This window comes from Chanodichthys erythropterus, chromosome 4 (assembly GCF_024489055.1).
Source record: "Chanodichthys erythropterus isolate Z2021 chromosome 4, ASM2448905v1, whole genome shotgun sequence".
Lineage (NCBI taxonomy): Eukaryota > Metazoa > Chordata > Actinopteri > Cypriniformes > Xenocyprididae > Chanodichthys > Chanodichthys erythropterus.
The window spans coordinates 19,067,776-19,083,837 of NC_090224.1; the positions used below are offsets into that span (position 1 = coordinate 19,067,776).

At 37.5% G+C, this 16,062-nt stretch overlaps 1 protein-coding gene across 9 annotated transcripts in view; it reads right to left on the reverse strand.

The window, feature by feature from the left end:
- Positions 1-16,062, reverse strand: part of dnmt3aa (DNA (cytosine-5-)-methyltransferase 3 alpha a) — a 54,514-nt gene that overhangs the window by 17,747 nt on the left and 20,705 nt on the right. For 5 of the 9 annotated variants that reach the window (XR_010894979.1, XR_010894978.1, XM_067384386.1 and 2 more), the window contains 4 exons: positions 14,170-14,398; positions 13,869-13,912; positions 6,943-7,089; positions 5,991-6,107 (listed from right to left, as the gene is read on the reverse strand). Coding sequence is in view for 7 of the 9 variants with exons in the window: in XM_067384386.1 (XP_067240487.1) it covers positions 5,991-6,107; positions 6,943-7,089; positions 13,869-13,912; positions 14,170-14,398 (537 nt within the window). In the remaining 2 variants the exon portion in view is untranslated. The remainder of the gene's footprint in view (positions 1-5,990; positions 6,108-6,942; positions 7,090-13,868; positions 13,913-14,169; positions 14,399-16,062) is intronic. The other 4 variants (XM_067384388.1, XM_067384387.1, XM_067384391.1 and 1 more) reach the window with 2 other exon arrangements.

The following is a 16,062-nucleotide window of genomic DNA, read 5'->3' on the forward strand; positions in this document are numbered from 1 at the left end:
AGCGAGCAATGCATTCTGGGATCACATCATTCGTGATAAACACATGCAATGATGCCTTAGAATTTGGCCAAAATTTCAGAAGGCAGCCTAAAGTTGCCGCCTACCTTTTAGAACAGCCTTCATTCAAACCGAACGCACCTATGATGCCTTAAAATACTGCAGCTCACTATGGTTTTGGAAGAGAGCTACTATCTGAGGCAGATTGTCTATCCTCTTCCAGTCGTGTCTCCATGACGTTATAGTGGTTGTGTTGGTGGTTACCCAGCAGCCCCTGGCAAACGGCCCAGTGCACCCTGGGAAATGCGGTCTAAACAGATTACCTAATTTCCTGCTGCAGCTTCCCAAAAAACTTCACTGGCACTCTATAAATGGCAAGTCTTTCTGTGTGCCTACAAGTAGAAATCTTTTGCAAACTTCTCATGAAAAGTGTGTGAACGTCTCTCACTATGACCTGAACACACCCTCTGACCCCTCGGACTCTGTGATGACCCATGGCTTTACGACAAGTTTCAAGAGCTGAGAGCTTTATGATCGTGACCCAGGCGTGGATGACCTCTGACCCCAACCTCACTGTGACCCTAAAGTCTCTCAGCCTCATTTCTATACAAATGTCACTCCTATTGGTAAAGCATTCAGACACTTTATGGTAATATTGGTAATATTCTTTAATGTTTTAGAAAGAAGTCTTGTCTGCTCACCAAGACTGCATTTATATGAATACAGTAAAAAGAGTAATATTGTGAAATATTTTTACAATTTAAAATAACTGTTTTCTATGTTAATATTTTTTAAAATGTAATTTATTCCTGTGATCAAAGCTGAATTTTCAGCATCATTACTCCAGTCTTCAGTGTCACATGATCCTTCAGAAATCAATCTAATATGCTGATTTGATGCTCAAGAAACATTTCTGATTATTATCAATGTTGAAAACAGTTGTGCTGCTTCATATTTTTGTGGAAACCATGATCCTTTTTTCAGGATTCTTTGGTGAATAGAAGGTTTAGCAGAACAGAATTTTCCTTCATTATTTTTTTTCTTCAAAATCTTACTGACCCCAAACTTTTGAACGTTAGTGTTCATGCAAATACACTTCATATATGTCTAGAACGATCAATGTATTACAATGAAGAAAAAAACAGCAATTCCAAAAGGGTCCTCGCAGTCCTAATAAATCACAATATGTGATTGCATTGGCAGAGACCTAAAATACACTGAACAAATATTATAGTGTCCTAACTAGATTCCAGAAACAACTAATTCAAAGTCAATCAGAAAAAAACAAACAAAAAAATCTCATGGTGGGCGGGGCTACCCAGTGCAACATGACAGAAATACACACCCAGTAACTGACAAAATATCAGTGGTGTATAATTTGTCGCTTTATCACAGGGATTCTCAAACGTTTTTTGGTCCGCCAAACCACTTTGAATTATAATATTTACTTAAAACCCCTAGATTTTAAAGGGGTCTTTGTTTATGAACTGCGTAAAGTTCAATGCAAAGAGACATATTTTCTTTTAAAGAATTCTCTCTTTAAGGACTACAACAAACGGCTGGTAGGGACTACAACGAGCTTCTTCTCGGGTAGGTGACATCACAAACCCAAAATTTACATAAACCCCGCCCCTGTGAACACACAACAAAGGCCATGTTGGGCTGCTTTAGAGAAGAGGAAGAGTTGTTGTAGTAGAGTATTGTTGTCATGCCGTCATTTTATGCCGGACTGCTTCACAAACGAGAGTAAATTCAACACTGGATTTGAACAAAAGATGAACATGACGGCACATGCTAGTCGATGAGTTGAATCAACTCCACAGCAACTACATAAATGTATTCACTAACCATTCAGAAATGTCCAGTTTCATTCTAAAAGTTGTAACTTCTTCCTGAGTCTCTCCATCAGTGTCGACTCCGGTTTGAACAATGTAAGGCTGAACACTGATTTTAAATCTCCGCCTTCTTTTGGAAATCGGGCCAGGAGCAGCAGCTCATTTGCATTTAAAGGGACACACACACAAAAACGCTGTGTTTTTGCTCACAACCAAATAAGAGCAAATTTGACAAGCTATAATAAATGATCTGTGGGCTATTTTGAGCTGAAACTTCACAGACACATTTTGGGGACACCAGAGACTTATATTACATCTTGTAAAAGGGGCATTAAAAGAATATTTCAATAATTTAACAGCACTTCTGCATTTTCATGGTTCTCTGAAATCAGTTAATGGTAACATAACATGCAGGGAAAAAAATTAATATCACATTTTCATTTTGATTGTTTTTACTTTAAATATATATATTTTTTTATTTTACATATGACTCCCGAAACTCAACGAACCCCCTGCATTTCCCCTCAAGAACCACAGTTTGAGAAACCCTACTTTATCGCATAATGGTGCAAGAATTTTGTCAAATTCCTCACACACAAACACTGAAAATGGAAACCTTTTCAGTTCAAAGTGACTATCAATGCCATTCAAAAATAAAAAAATCCATCAGTTTGAGACTCAAATATATGGAAGAGTAAAAAAAAAGAAAAGCATCCAGCATAGACAGATCTATATTGCACTCTAATGGACAATCTTTCACTCTATGTTCACAAAAGCATAATACTAGAACCATTTCTTAACTATGCAGTTGGGTATTCCATGCATTTTTTTTTGCACGGAATACCCAAATGACCTACTACATTTGCCAAAGTATGCATACTACAAGATATATCACACAATGCCATGCATTTGACTTGGCTTTCCTTTTATACTGTGATGACTGAATTGAAACAACTGTGATCTTCGACTATTTGATCGCACTGTCAAAATGTAAGACTTTTTAAAACAAAAAATGCAAAATAACTATGTATTTCCATGCACAAAAACATAATTATTTAGCATAATCATCTGCATAATGATGCACTTACTATTTAAAAAAATAATAATTTGCAGTACACAGTATGCACTGCAGGAAGCAGTAAGCAGGCATGGCTTTATAAAGCTACAGAGCTAGAGCTCTTGTGTTTGGTTTAAAGTGACACACACACACATGCACACACACACTTATGCAAACAACCAAGTCAGCATTTTCTACCTTCATCGTCTGCTAAACACACACACATCAGTAAATGTGTCTTTTCCACACAGTGCACACGTACCCACACACGCTGCTCTGTCTGATCGCCAGTCCCTCTCAGGTAGCTGTGTGTGTGTGTACATGTGTGTACGAAGGCAAAAAGACACTTTTAAAGCAGAAAGTGGGGGGAGACACATGCACAATGTCTTTGTTTAGGAATCGTGGGTCACGTGACTCAATGCTGATTGGTCACAGAGGGTTTGCAAATACCGGCCAGGAGGGCGTCCGCCGCAAAACCTGAACGAGAGCGGAGCGCAGACCAGAGAAAAGAGAGAGTGTGTTTGTGCAGGATTAGATTTGTTATTGTGTGATTCCTCTGCTGCAAGGAATTTTACTAAATGCGTCGACTGTCATTGGAACTGAGAAAGACGGGAAGGTTCAATTAAGCCATGATTTATAACCCTTGAATGAATGAAAGAGACACACACACACACACAGAGAAAGGAAACTCTTTAAGAAAACAAATGAAAAACACTATTGCAAATAATTACATTATTCTTTATAGTGTCTACATAAACTAAACCGCTTCACACACCATGTGTGATTCTTTCAAACACACACACATGTTTGTAATCAAGTCTTGGTGAAGCGACGTAGCAGCGCTGCGCCAGAGTTTGATGAGATCCAGAGGCTGCAGTGGGCGGAGTCTCCCCAACCCGAGAGAAACAGTCCTCGCTGGGTGAGCCGAGGACACGGCAGCCCCTGAAAACCCCCGCGGCCCCGGATAAACACACACTTTAATACTGCATAACATAAACCGACTTTTGTTATCTAGTTACTAGGGTTGTTTTGAGCATTATAACTAATTACCCTTTACCAGGTATGCATAACATGGTTAAAACAGAGATAAGAGCATTACGCTCTAATTGGTTGCTGAAAGAATCATCAAATTAGCTGAAATATTTTACACTAAAGTGTTTATTTATGATTCAGAGTAAATCCGAGGAGCTTTCTGTGGAGTGAAATCCAAACACAAGTACTTAGACAGCAGAATTATTGTCATAAAGATAGTTGTATTATACCATAAGAATATTTTCAGTCTTGCGGCATACTAAAGGGCCACCCAGAGTTTTGGTTTGTTAGTGAAATAACTGATAAATCTGTTTGAATAAATATGTAAATATTAGTATTCGTATTCGTCCCATGAATTTTCGGTACGTGGCTAACGGTTCTGTACGCATGTGTACACGACGAATACAGAGTTGTAAGCTAACCACCATTAACCACCGATAATCGGAATAAGCTCCGCGCTTTGTTACTTTTGATAAGAAACAGAGTCACCTATCAAATTCTGTCCATTTTATCAGAAAATACAAACAAAAAATGCCGCTCTATCAGTGCTAGATGTATGCAATGTCACTTAGCATTACATTTACCTCAGGCAAGTCATGCAGTGTCCACAGCTTATTAGTTCGCTAGAGTAATTAACTCTTTCGCTAAATATATGCATTAGCCTATATATTCGTTATATTTTACATAACCCGTTAGTGACGTCTTGATTATTTAATGTATGTTTAAATCTCTCATGAAAATGACAGCCATTGTGTAAATGATTATTTCAACAATGAATTGGACTAAAACATAATTTTATAATTAGATTTAGAAGTTAATGCAAAAACATTACATGTTTGCATAGAATATGTTATCTGTGTTGATTATTATCGAACCGTGACTTCAAAACAGAGGTACGTAACGAACCGCCAGTTGTGTGTACCATTACACCCCTAGTAAATATATAAACCATTCCTGTCAACACCGAATGCAAAAAACTATATAAAACATACTACTTACATGATTGAGTCTTATTTGAATGGGAAGTAAATGCTAAAAAAAAACATAACACACTAAAATATATATCAATAACTTGAGAGCTGGTTTGAGTTCGCCCTGTTCAACACACTTGCACAGCACACACCTCTACAGGAAACAGGGCCTCACAATGTGGCCAAGCACTCTACTACTACAAACACTCATTCTCTCTCTCTCTCACACACACACGGCTGTGAGGCAAGTAGACAGTGTTTTAGTGAACCCAACCCAACTGACTTTCCACTGATGTTCACTTTCCGCTCACTTCACTGGACAAAACACACACACACACACACACACCAGAAGAGTATGCATTCAACTCAAGAGTTTTGGATCTGTACTTCTCAACATGTTACTAAATTGTTTTCCATTCCTCATAAACACACTCATCTGTATCATTCAGCACCTTAGTCTGAAGGATGTGAGTTTTCCATACATCTTTAACTCAACTCATCTCAAACTTCAACAGCAGCCATTCAAAACTTTCCTTCTTTGTCTCTAAAGGAATGTTCCAAGTTCACTACAACTTAAGCGTTTGTGGAATAACGCCCATTACCAGAAAGAATTATTTTGAGTTGTAACGCACATGAGTGGGAGTACACCGGACAGTGCAATAAACATTAAAATACCATTTTCCAAAACCATGGGGACAAGACTTACATTATTAAATTCACAATATAATGTAAGTAATAACAGATTTTTTTATTCATATTGTAATGTACATCCAAGTGAAACATTCTCGAAAAAGAAAGAAAATGCAGTCGATGTTGATGGTAAGAAAGGAGCGGGTTTAAAGCAGAACTAAGTTACTTTTTTACCTTCATAAATAGTCCTTACGATGTTTAATTGACTTGTAGTGGTGTGTTTGAGGCGAGCACTAACCCCCTCTGGCACGTTTACGCCAGAAAACAGCACTTGCAAGTTGAGCTGCGCCGACCCGACACAATCTCGCCTCATGTTCACGTTCACGCGAGAGTGACAAAATGCTTTACGGTAATTCAAAAACAATGTATATATTATGACTTTATAAGACAATTTCGAATATGACCCACCTCAATTGAGATTTCTTGTACTGTATTTGCAAAACTACTGCGCTGGTGAGCGTTGTAGTCGTTGTAGTCCAGAGCTGCGCTTGGAGTATTTATGACAGTGTGATTCACTGAAGGAACCTGTAGGGGGAGCTTCGCAAATCTTACTGAGTTCCGCTTGAAGTGGACTAAATGATTAGATTTATTCAACTGGAAGATCAAGTTATGATATTTTGATTAAAAATAACAAGGTCGAAAACACAGATGAAACATCCACAATGAGATCTATAACACATGCATTTAGAAAATAGGACGAATTTTCATTTCATGCCAACTTTAACATTCCATTACTCATAAGACTACCACAATGAAATCACTTACTAACCTGTCCTGTGTCAAGTTATCTGGTAAATCTGACACTTGACTTTTCAGACAGAAAGTAACCCAAACATGTCCATTACGTGAGTGAGGTACAGTATAACAGCATATACAATATATGAGTCAAAGTTATTACTTTTACACCATGAATGATGTTGATAGACTTTACATAACTATTGTATCGACACTTCTTTAAAACCACTCATCAGAAATAACTGATTGGCTGCATCTGAATTTGCATACCCTCTTGAGTAGGTGCTTATTTTGAATAAGTAATTACTTCATGACAGCTAAAAAAAGTATGTTCTATATAGTATGAATGTAATCCGGACAAACTACATTCGCCATGTTGTCATTATCATGCGTCAGTTGCATCACTCACAAATCCTCTCCCATGGCCTCATGGGATAGTAAAGTATCAATCGGATGCACACACTTCAGAATCTCGCCGGAAGTAGTAGGTCATCCGGGTACTTTTTGCCTACTCTTTTATGAGTACTGTGAATTTGGACACACTTTGTTTTTTCACATACTTTTTTTTCGCCTACTACACAGAATGGAAGTATGTGATTTCAGATACAGCCATTGTCTCTCTCACCGTCACTTTCTTCCAGCGGGCGAGCAACTCTTTCTCCCTGCGGCTTATGTAAAAGGGATCTCCAGCCTGGTAGGTCTCTCTTGGTACGGGCCGTCTCCTCAGACTGATGTCCCAGCCCTGCCGGCCCCTCAGACGGCCCCCTTCGCTCTACAAGTCAAGTCAAGTCACCTTTATTTATATAGCACTTTATTACAATACAGATTGTTTTTAAGCAGCTTTACAGTAATAAACAGGAAAATAACAGAATCAGTGATGCAAACAGCTGTAAAAAAGACAATAGTGTCATTCTTCGGCTCAAGTCAGTTCAGTGTTGATTCAGTTCAATAACTGTGTAAAGTTCATCAATTTTGCAGCTCTACAGAAGAGAACAATGTTGTTTTTCAGCTCAATATTGATTTAGGTCAATAATGTCGATGTTGCAAATTTCATCAAATATCCAATTAATCCACATTTTCTGAAGAGACTTGATCACTTTATATGATGAACAGATATTCTCATATAAATATTTGGCTTTTATTCACATATAAACATTAATCAGCGAACATAAACAGAATCTTAACTGAAACTGCGAGATGCGCAAGAACAAACCTTTTCCGGAAGCTTAAACGTGCTGCGTAACGCGAGAATGAACTGCATTGGTTCTCGAGAAGCTCAAAACGTGCTGCGTAACACAAGAATGAAGCTCATTGGCTCTTGAGGAAGCTCAAATATGATGCGTAACATGAGAATGAACCTCATTGGTTCTCGAGAAGCTCAAAACGTGATGCGTAACATGAGAATGAAGCTCATTGGTTCTTGAGAAGCTCAAAACGTGCTGCGTAATACAGGAATGAAGCTCATTGGCTCTTATGGAAGCTCAAACATGATGCGTAACATGAGAATGAACCTCATTGGTTCTTGAGAAGCTCAAAATGTGCTGCGTAATACAAGAATGAAGCTCATTGGCTCTTATGGAAGCTCAAACATGATGCGTAACATGAGAATGAACCTCATTGGTTCTTTAGAAGCTCAAATGTGATGCGTAACACGAGAATGAACATCATTGGTTCTTGAGGAGGCTCAAAAGTGATGCGTAACACGAGAATGAACATCATTGGTTCTTGAGAAGCTCAAACGTGATGCGTAACACGAGAATGAACATCATTGGTTCTTGAGAAGCTCAAACGTGATGCGTAACACGAGAATGAACATCATTGGTTCTTGAGGAGGCTCAAAAGTGATGCGTAACACGAGAATGAACATCATTGGTTCTTGAGAAGCTCAAACATGATGCGTAACACGAGAATGAACCTCATTGGTTCTTGAGAAGCTCAAACGTGATGCGTAACACGAGAATGAACCTCATTGGTTCTTGAGAAGCTCAAACGTGATGCGTAACACGAGAATGAACATCATTGGTTCTTGAGGAGGCTCAAAAGTGATGCGTAACACGAGAATGAACATCATTGGTTCTTGAGAAGCTCAAACGTGATGCGTAACACGAGAATGAACATCATTGGTTCTTGAGGAGGCTCAAAAGTGATGCGTAACACGAGAATGAACATCATTGGTTCTTGAGAAGCTCAAACATGATGCGTAACACGAGAATGAACCTCATTGGTTCTTGAGAAGCTCAAACGTGATGCGTAACACGAGAATGAACCTCATTGGTTCTTGAGAAGCTCAAACGTGATGCGTAACACGAGAATGAACCTCATTGGCTCTTGAGGAAGCTCAAACATGATGCGTAACATGAGAATGAACCTCATTGGTTCTCGAGAAGCTCAAAACATGATGCGTAACATGAGAATGAAGCTCATTGGTTCTTGAGAAGCTCAAAACGTGCTGCGTAATACAAGAATGAAGCTCATTGGCTCTTGAGGAAGCTCAAACATGATGCGTAACATGAGAATGAACCTCATTGGTTCTTGAGAAGCTCAAACGTGATGCGTAACACGAGAATGAACATCATTGGTTCTTGAGGAGGCTCAAAAGTGATGCGTAACACGAGAATGAACATCATTGGTTCTTGAGAAGCTCAAACATGATGCGTAACACGAGAATGAACCTCATTGGTTCTTGAGAAGCTCAAACATGATGCGTAACACAAGAACGAACCTCATTGGTTCTTGAGGAAACTCAAATGTGATGCGTAACACGAGAATGAATCTCAATGGTTCTTGAGGAGGCTCAAACGTGATGCGTAAGACGAGAATGAACCTCATTGGTTCTTGAGAAGCTCAAACGTGATGCGTAACACGAGAATGAACCTCATTGGTTCTTGAGGAGGCTCAAAAGTGATGCGTAACACGAGAATGAACCTCATTGGTTCTTGAGAAGCTCAAATGTGATGCGTAACACGAGAATGAACCTCATTGGTTCTTGAGGAGGCTCAAAAGTGATGCGTAACACGAGAATGAACCTCATTGGTTCTTGAGAAGCTCAAACGTGATGCGTAACACGAGAATGAACCTCATTGGTTCTTGAGGAGGCTCAAAAGTGATGCGTAACACGAGAAATGAACCTCATTGATTCTTGAGAAGCTCAAACATGATGCGTGACAAGAACGAACCTCACTGGTTCTTGAGGAAACTCAAATGTGATGCGTAACACGAGAATGAACCTCATTGGTTCTTGAGGAAGCTCAAATGTGATGCGTAACACGAGAATGAACCTCATTGGTTCTTGAGAAGCTCAAACGTGATGCGTAACACAAGAACGAACCTCATTGGTTCTTGAGGAAGCTCAATCGTGATGCGTAACACGAGAATGAACCTCATTGATTCTTGAGAAGCTCAAACATGATGCGTGACAAGAACGAACCTCACTGGTTCTTGAAAAGCTCAAATGTGGTGCGTAACACAAGAACGAACCTCATTGGTTCTTGAGAAGCTCAAACATGATGCGTAACACGAGAATGAACCTCATTGGTTCTTGAGAAGCTCAAACGTCCCAAAATAAGAGCCAATCGCCAATTGGTAAAATCATCGCGTCACTGCAGCGACCGTTAGAAGCTCCGGTTTCTATAGAAACAATCAGACGCACGCCTCCGAATGTAGGACTGCGCATGCGCATTTGCTTGATCCAGCCTGAAAAATAAATTTTTTTGTCATGATTCGAGCATTTAGAAACAAAATTTATGAGACAGTTGTTGTTAGATTTCGTTGGTGATTTCAAATATGAAATTTAATCGATAGCTTGGCAAACAGCTTTGGAGAATGTGATCATTCCCCATTCAAAGAGATGCACTTGGATGCCTGAGAGGCGTTTCAAAGATGGCCGTCGAGTGAAATGACTGTTCTTAAAGGGCCTTTGATGAACCTCATTTGTTCTCGCACGTCAAGCAAACACACCTGAGCTTATGTTTACCACAACTGATGTGTGAGTTGATGAATGTTTATATGTGAATAAAAGCCTGGATTAAATCAGTTCATCATATAAAGCGATCGAGTCAATTCAGAAAATTTGGACTAAACTACTCAATTCATATGGATTCGTTTTACAATCTCTTTATGAACTTTTTGAAGCATCAAAGTTCCAGTTGCAAAGGCAGTTTATGGAGGGAGAGAAAGCTCTCAGATTTTATAAAAAATATCTTCATTTGTGTTCCGAAGAGTCTTACAGGTGAGTAAATGATGACAGAATTTTCATTTTTGGGTGAACTAACCCTTTAAGTTTTCATCAGTGTCAGTGCAGTCAAATCAATAATATTACTGAATATTAACCCAAGACAAACACAACTCTCTTACACCTACAGTTTTAAGGGAATACACACATTGTGAATGACAGACTCAAATAGCTCCTGCTTTCATTATATGTTTTTGGTGGCGTCCTGTAGGTTTTAGGGCCCTGACATGCTAATAAAACTCATTTGATGCATAAGAAAGTGACTTTCACAAACTCTTGATTTGCAACGTGTAGGCGTCTTTATTTACTCTGCGCACATTTGTGAAGTGTTGTATGTACATAGCCCCAATAAAACATATGTTCAACAGCCTGTAAACTCATTTCAGTGGCGTGTTACCACTTACAGCTGCCATTTGGGCCAAGTTACGGCTTTACACATTCATGTCTCTCACATAAACAGCCTGGAGCATTCCACCAGTCCATTCTCATGCTCTTGGTGAACATGTTGTCTATTTTCTGTGATCTACGTCGAGCAAGAGCAGATTAATCAATCACAGATGGTCAGCTCTCTGTGATGTATTAACTAGACCTGTCTGAACCACCCGACTGGGTCCAGATAACCAGTTAGTTTAAGTTTAACCAGTTTTCTAAGCAACTCTTATGGATTCTGTGTAGTCCTGGGTAATAAAACCAAAACTGTGATATGGCTTAGTGTGATTATAAAATTAATTAAACATACTGTTTTTGCGCTGCGTGTTTTGAAGTGAAGCATGGCACTGCATTCTTTTACACACAAGCAGCTCATGCTCATCTGGGGTTACAGGAACTTGGTTCGATAAGTTTGTGTTTGGGTTTGCCAACCATCTTACCAAACAAAATCATTATCAACAAAAGAGAATCTTTTTTTTCCAAACCACGTTTTGAAATCGCTTGTAAATCTTACATCACGTCACAAACTACCTTGTAACCAATCACATCAACATGCCGGCAGGCTTTAGCATTTCATTAACTATGATAAGCTTCATAAGCTCTGAAGCAAGGGAGTCGTGTAACATTAGCAACACATTATAAGCTGATAATGTAGTCAAGCAAAAGGCTAATCATATTAAAGGTGCCCTAGAATCAAAAATTTAATTTACCTTGGCATAGTTGAATAACAAAAGTTCAGTACATGGAAAAGACATACATTGAGTCTCAAACTCCATTGTTTCCTCCTTCTTATGTAAATCTCAATTGTTTAAAAGACCTCCGGAAAACAGGCGAATCTCAACATAACACCGACTGTTACGTAACAGTTGGGATCATTAATATGTACGACCCCAATATTTGCATATGCCAGCTCATGTTCAAGGCATTACACAAGGGCAGCCAGTATTAACGTCTGGATCTGTGCACAGCTGAATCATCAGACTAGGTAAGCAAGCAAGAACAATATTGAAAAATGGCAGATGGAGCAATAATAACTGACATGATCCATGATTACATGATTTTTTAGTGATATTTGTGAATTGTCTTTATAAATGTTTCGTTAGCATGTTGCTAATGTACTGTTAAATGTGGTTAAAGTTACCATCATTTCTTACTGTATTCACGGAGACAAGAGAGCCGTCGCTATTTTCATTTTTAAACACTTGCGGTCTGCATAATTCATAAACACAACTTCATTCTTTATAAATCTCTCCAACAGTGTGTAATGTTAGCTTTAACCACGGAGCACTATCAAACTCATTCAGAATCAAATGTAAACATCCAAATAAATACAATACTCACATGATCCGAAGCATGCATGAAGTATGCATGACGAACATCTTGTAAAGATCCATTTGAGGGTTATATTAGCTTTGTAAATGCACTGTATTATAGTCTAGAGCTCAGGGGCAGGGAGCACGAGATTTAAAGGGGCCGCGAGCTGAATTGGTGCATAGTTAATGATACCCCAAAATAGGCAGTTAAAAAAATTAATAAAAAAAAATCTATAGGGTATTTTGAGCTGAAACTTCACAGACATATTCAGGGGACACCTTGGACTATATTACATCTTGTAAAAACTGGATCTAGGGCACCTTTAATTACCCTTATGTGTCCGACGTTGTAAAAAAGCAATACCACTGTGCAGTGTTTACCTCAGTAAGTTGACAGAGTGGATCTCTGAGCTTGTGCGAGTGAGTAGAGGAGGGGCTAATTGGCATATTCATAAATTTGTGTATACTAAATGAGGCAAGGTTATAGAGTTACATTTAAGCTATTTTACGGCATGAAGATTTTTTTCCCACAGGAAAATTGTTTAAAAATGTAATTTTAGTGATCAAAGATGAGTTTTTAAGGGATAAAATTATTGATTACAGGGGGACTTTAAAGGCTTCCTGCGGTTTTCCGCCAAAATAAAAGCTTAAATGTTTAATGTTTGAATGCAATTTTTTAAATTTTTTTTACAGTTGTTCTGTAAAATAAAGTTATTATTATTATTATCATTTTTGCTTGAATACTTAAATATTTTTATGTTACAATTAAAGGGTTAGTTCACCCAAAAATAAAAAATCTGTCACTGGTGGGCGATATCAGAACACTGCTTCATGAAGCTTCGAAGCTTTACGAATCTTTTGTTCCGAATCAGTGATTCGGAGCGTGTATCAAACTGCCAAAGTATTATTAACTGTTGAAATTTTGAAACACTTATGACATAACGAAGCCTCATTTACTGAAATCACGCGATTTTGGCGCTCCAAACCACTGATTCGAAACAAAAGATTTGTAAAGCTTCGAAGCTTCATGAAGCAGTGTTCTGATATCACCCATCACTAGATATTGTTGAATAAAGTTGCTATTTTTGGCACACAAAATGTATTCTCGTCACTTCATAACATTAAGGTTGAACCACTGCGCTCACATGAACTGTTTTAAATATGTTTTTAGTAGCTTTCTGGGCTTTGAAAAAGGAAATTATCTTGCTGGCAATGGAGGCCTCACTGAGCCATTGGATTTTATCAAAAATATCTTAATTTGTGTTCCGAAGATGAACGAAGGTCTTACCGGTGTGTAAAAATTCTTATTTTGTTAAATATTTTAATTTATTTTATGCAAATTATGCACCCCTACAAACAAGTAGACCAAACCTTGAGGTATTAAAATAAATAAATAAATGCATTTTAAACCAAAATCACAATTTTTATAAGATAAATTACAATTAGATTTTTTCCCCACATCATGCAGCTCTAGTCATATGTAACGTTAGTCATGAAATGTAGAAAATGTGATTCTCAAATTGTATTATATACTTTATTTGACTATGTTTTATTGTGTTTTGACTCAAATTTTCTCACCTCTGCTCTGCTGGTGTCGCTGCTGGTGTCGTCCTCCTCCACGTCTGAAAGACAAACGCAGAGGTCATTTAAAGGAAAACAAGGCTAAAAAGAAAAAAAACGTGGACCCCTGTAATAACAAAAACAGATGCATTTGCTTGGCTGACGCACTGATGCGCTCCTGCATTAATGTGGCAGTACTCAAGGAGGCGATATAGCTACTTGTGCCATTGCTTTTATTGCATTATAAATTGTATTTTCTGACACTTTTTGGAAAGAAAGGACATTTGAAATCTGACTGAACAAGAAACAAGTGACTCACGTCGCTCTGGGTGCTCGAGTTTCCGTCGGCCTCGTTTCTTCCGTGGAGTTGAAGGGGCAGAGTCTTCGTCTGCCCCGGGGGGTGTGTCTGTGCAGTTCCTGTGGGTGGAGTCAGGGGAGGAGTCGTTCCGCTCCAGGTTTTTCTGAGAAACCCGACTGTCTGCTTCACCGTTACACCCCGCCTGCTTTATACAGGCCACACCCTCTATTACACGCCCACAGCTATCCACCTATTAAGAGAGAAAGATGCAATCAGGGAGCTAATCACTTAAATGTCAGTGCTGGATGAGATGTGTGTGTCATAGAGGGAAAAGGAGTAATTAGGTAGGTGTACATGCAGCAGGGACTGTCCCTAATTTTATAATAACAGCGACATGCAGTCTAGTAGGATGAATATCAATTAGCTAAACCATCCTTCCTATAAATCGGAGTGTTTCACAGAACAGTTGCAGTTTACAACAGCAATATATTTCTGTTTTCATTTCTTATAATTAGCATTAAAACTATCATTTATTTATTAGGCCTATTATTAATCTTACAATTAATGTAATCAGTTTTTTTTTTACAGAACAATTGTAATTTACAACAGTAATATATTTCTGTTTTAATTTCTTATAATTAACATTAAAACTAATATTTATTTATTCATTTATTATTTTGCTTATTATTATTATTGCATTTAATCCAAAGAGTTTTTTACAGAACAACTGTAATTTACAACAATATTATATTTCTGTTTTCATTTCTTATAATTAGCATTAAAACTGATATATTTATTTATTATATTATTACAATTTAATTCAACCAAGGTTTTTTTTTTTTACTGAATAACTGTAATTTACAACAGTAATATATTATTTCTGTTTTCATTTATTATAATTATCATAAAAATTATTTATTTACGTGTTAGTTAGTTAGGCCTGTTATTATTATTCCATTTAATTCAATCAGGGTTTTTATAGAACAATTGAAAGTTACAACAGTAATATATTTCTGTTTTCACAACTAATACTATTTATTTATTATTTAATAATAATAATAATTATTATTATTATTATTATTATCTATTTTGATTCCCAAAACAGCAGTTTGACCATTAACCAACATCAGAGAATCGCGCAAATGTGTTGTTAAATTACTGAAACATTAACTTAAGATATCAGGGGGACTTCAAGTAAATATTTTATGTCTGAGGGGTTTGGATGACAAAAAAGTCTGGGAACCCTTTCTATAAATGAACGTAATGAAAGTCTATTATTTTTTACTTCTGTTATAGTCTTGAAACATGACATTTCGAGTATTGTTGGCTAGTGTGTCATACACAAATTGCTTGTGGTTTTCCTCATTTGTTGCTTCAGATAAAAGCGCCTGCAAAATGTAAATCAGCATAGACACATGGCTTAAAACACACATTGAGGCACAGTGACACAGCAGCTAGCACATTAGTGCTAATGGTGTCATGGATCAGCTAAAGATCACAGTTTACAGTTCTTTCTGTATTGCATATTAAAGATGTATTGCAAATGCTTTATAACCATTTACCTCTTTATAAACAATTAGTAAACATTAGGCTTTTTCTGAATATTAACTTTTATGCAGTGTGTAATATAGCTGTTTGTGAATGTAAAAGGTCTGCAAAGTTTTAAAGATCAAAGTGCACAACAAATAAAGTTAGCAATTTATTAAGTTATCAAGTTATCAAGAATCAATTCTAAACTGCTGAAACATGTCATCTGTAATTCCAATCTCATTTCCTGTTATATGCCTACGTAACAATGTAAGAAATTTGCATAATGCCAGTCTATGGTTTTCTATGGAAGCCTGTTTCCGCCACTAAATAAAAAAAACTTGCAACTGTGAAAAAAAAGTCAGAATTGTGACATTATATCATGCA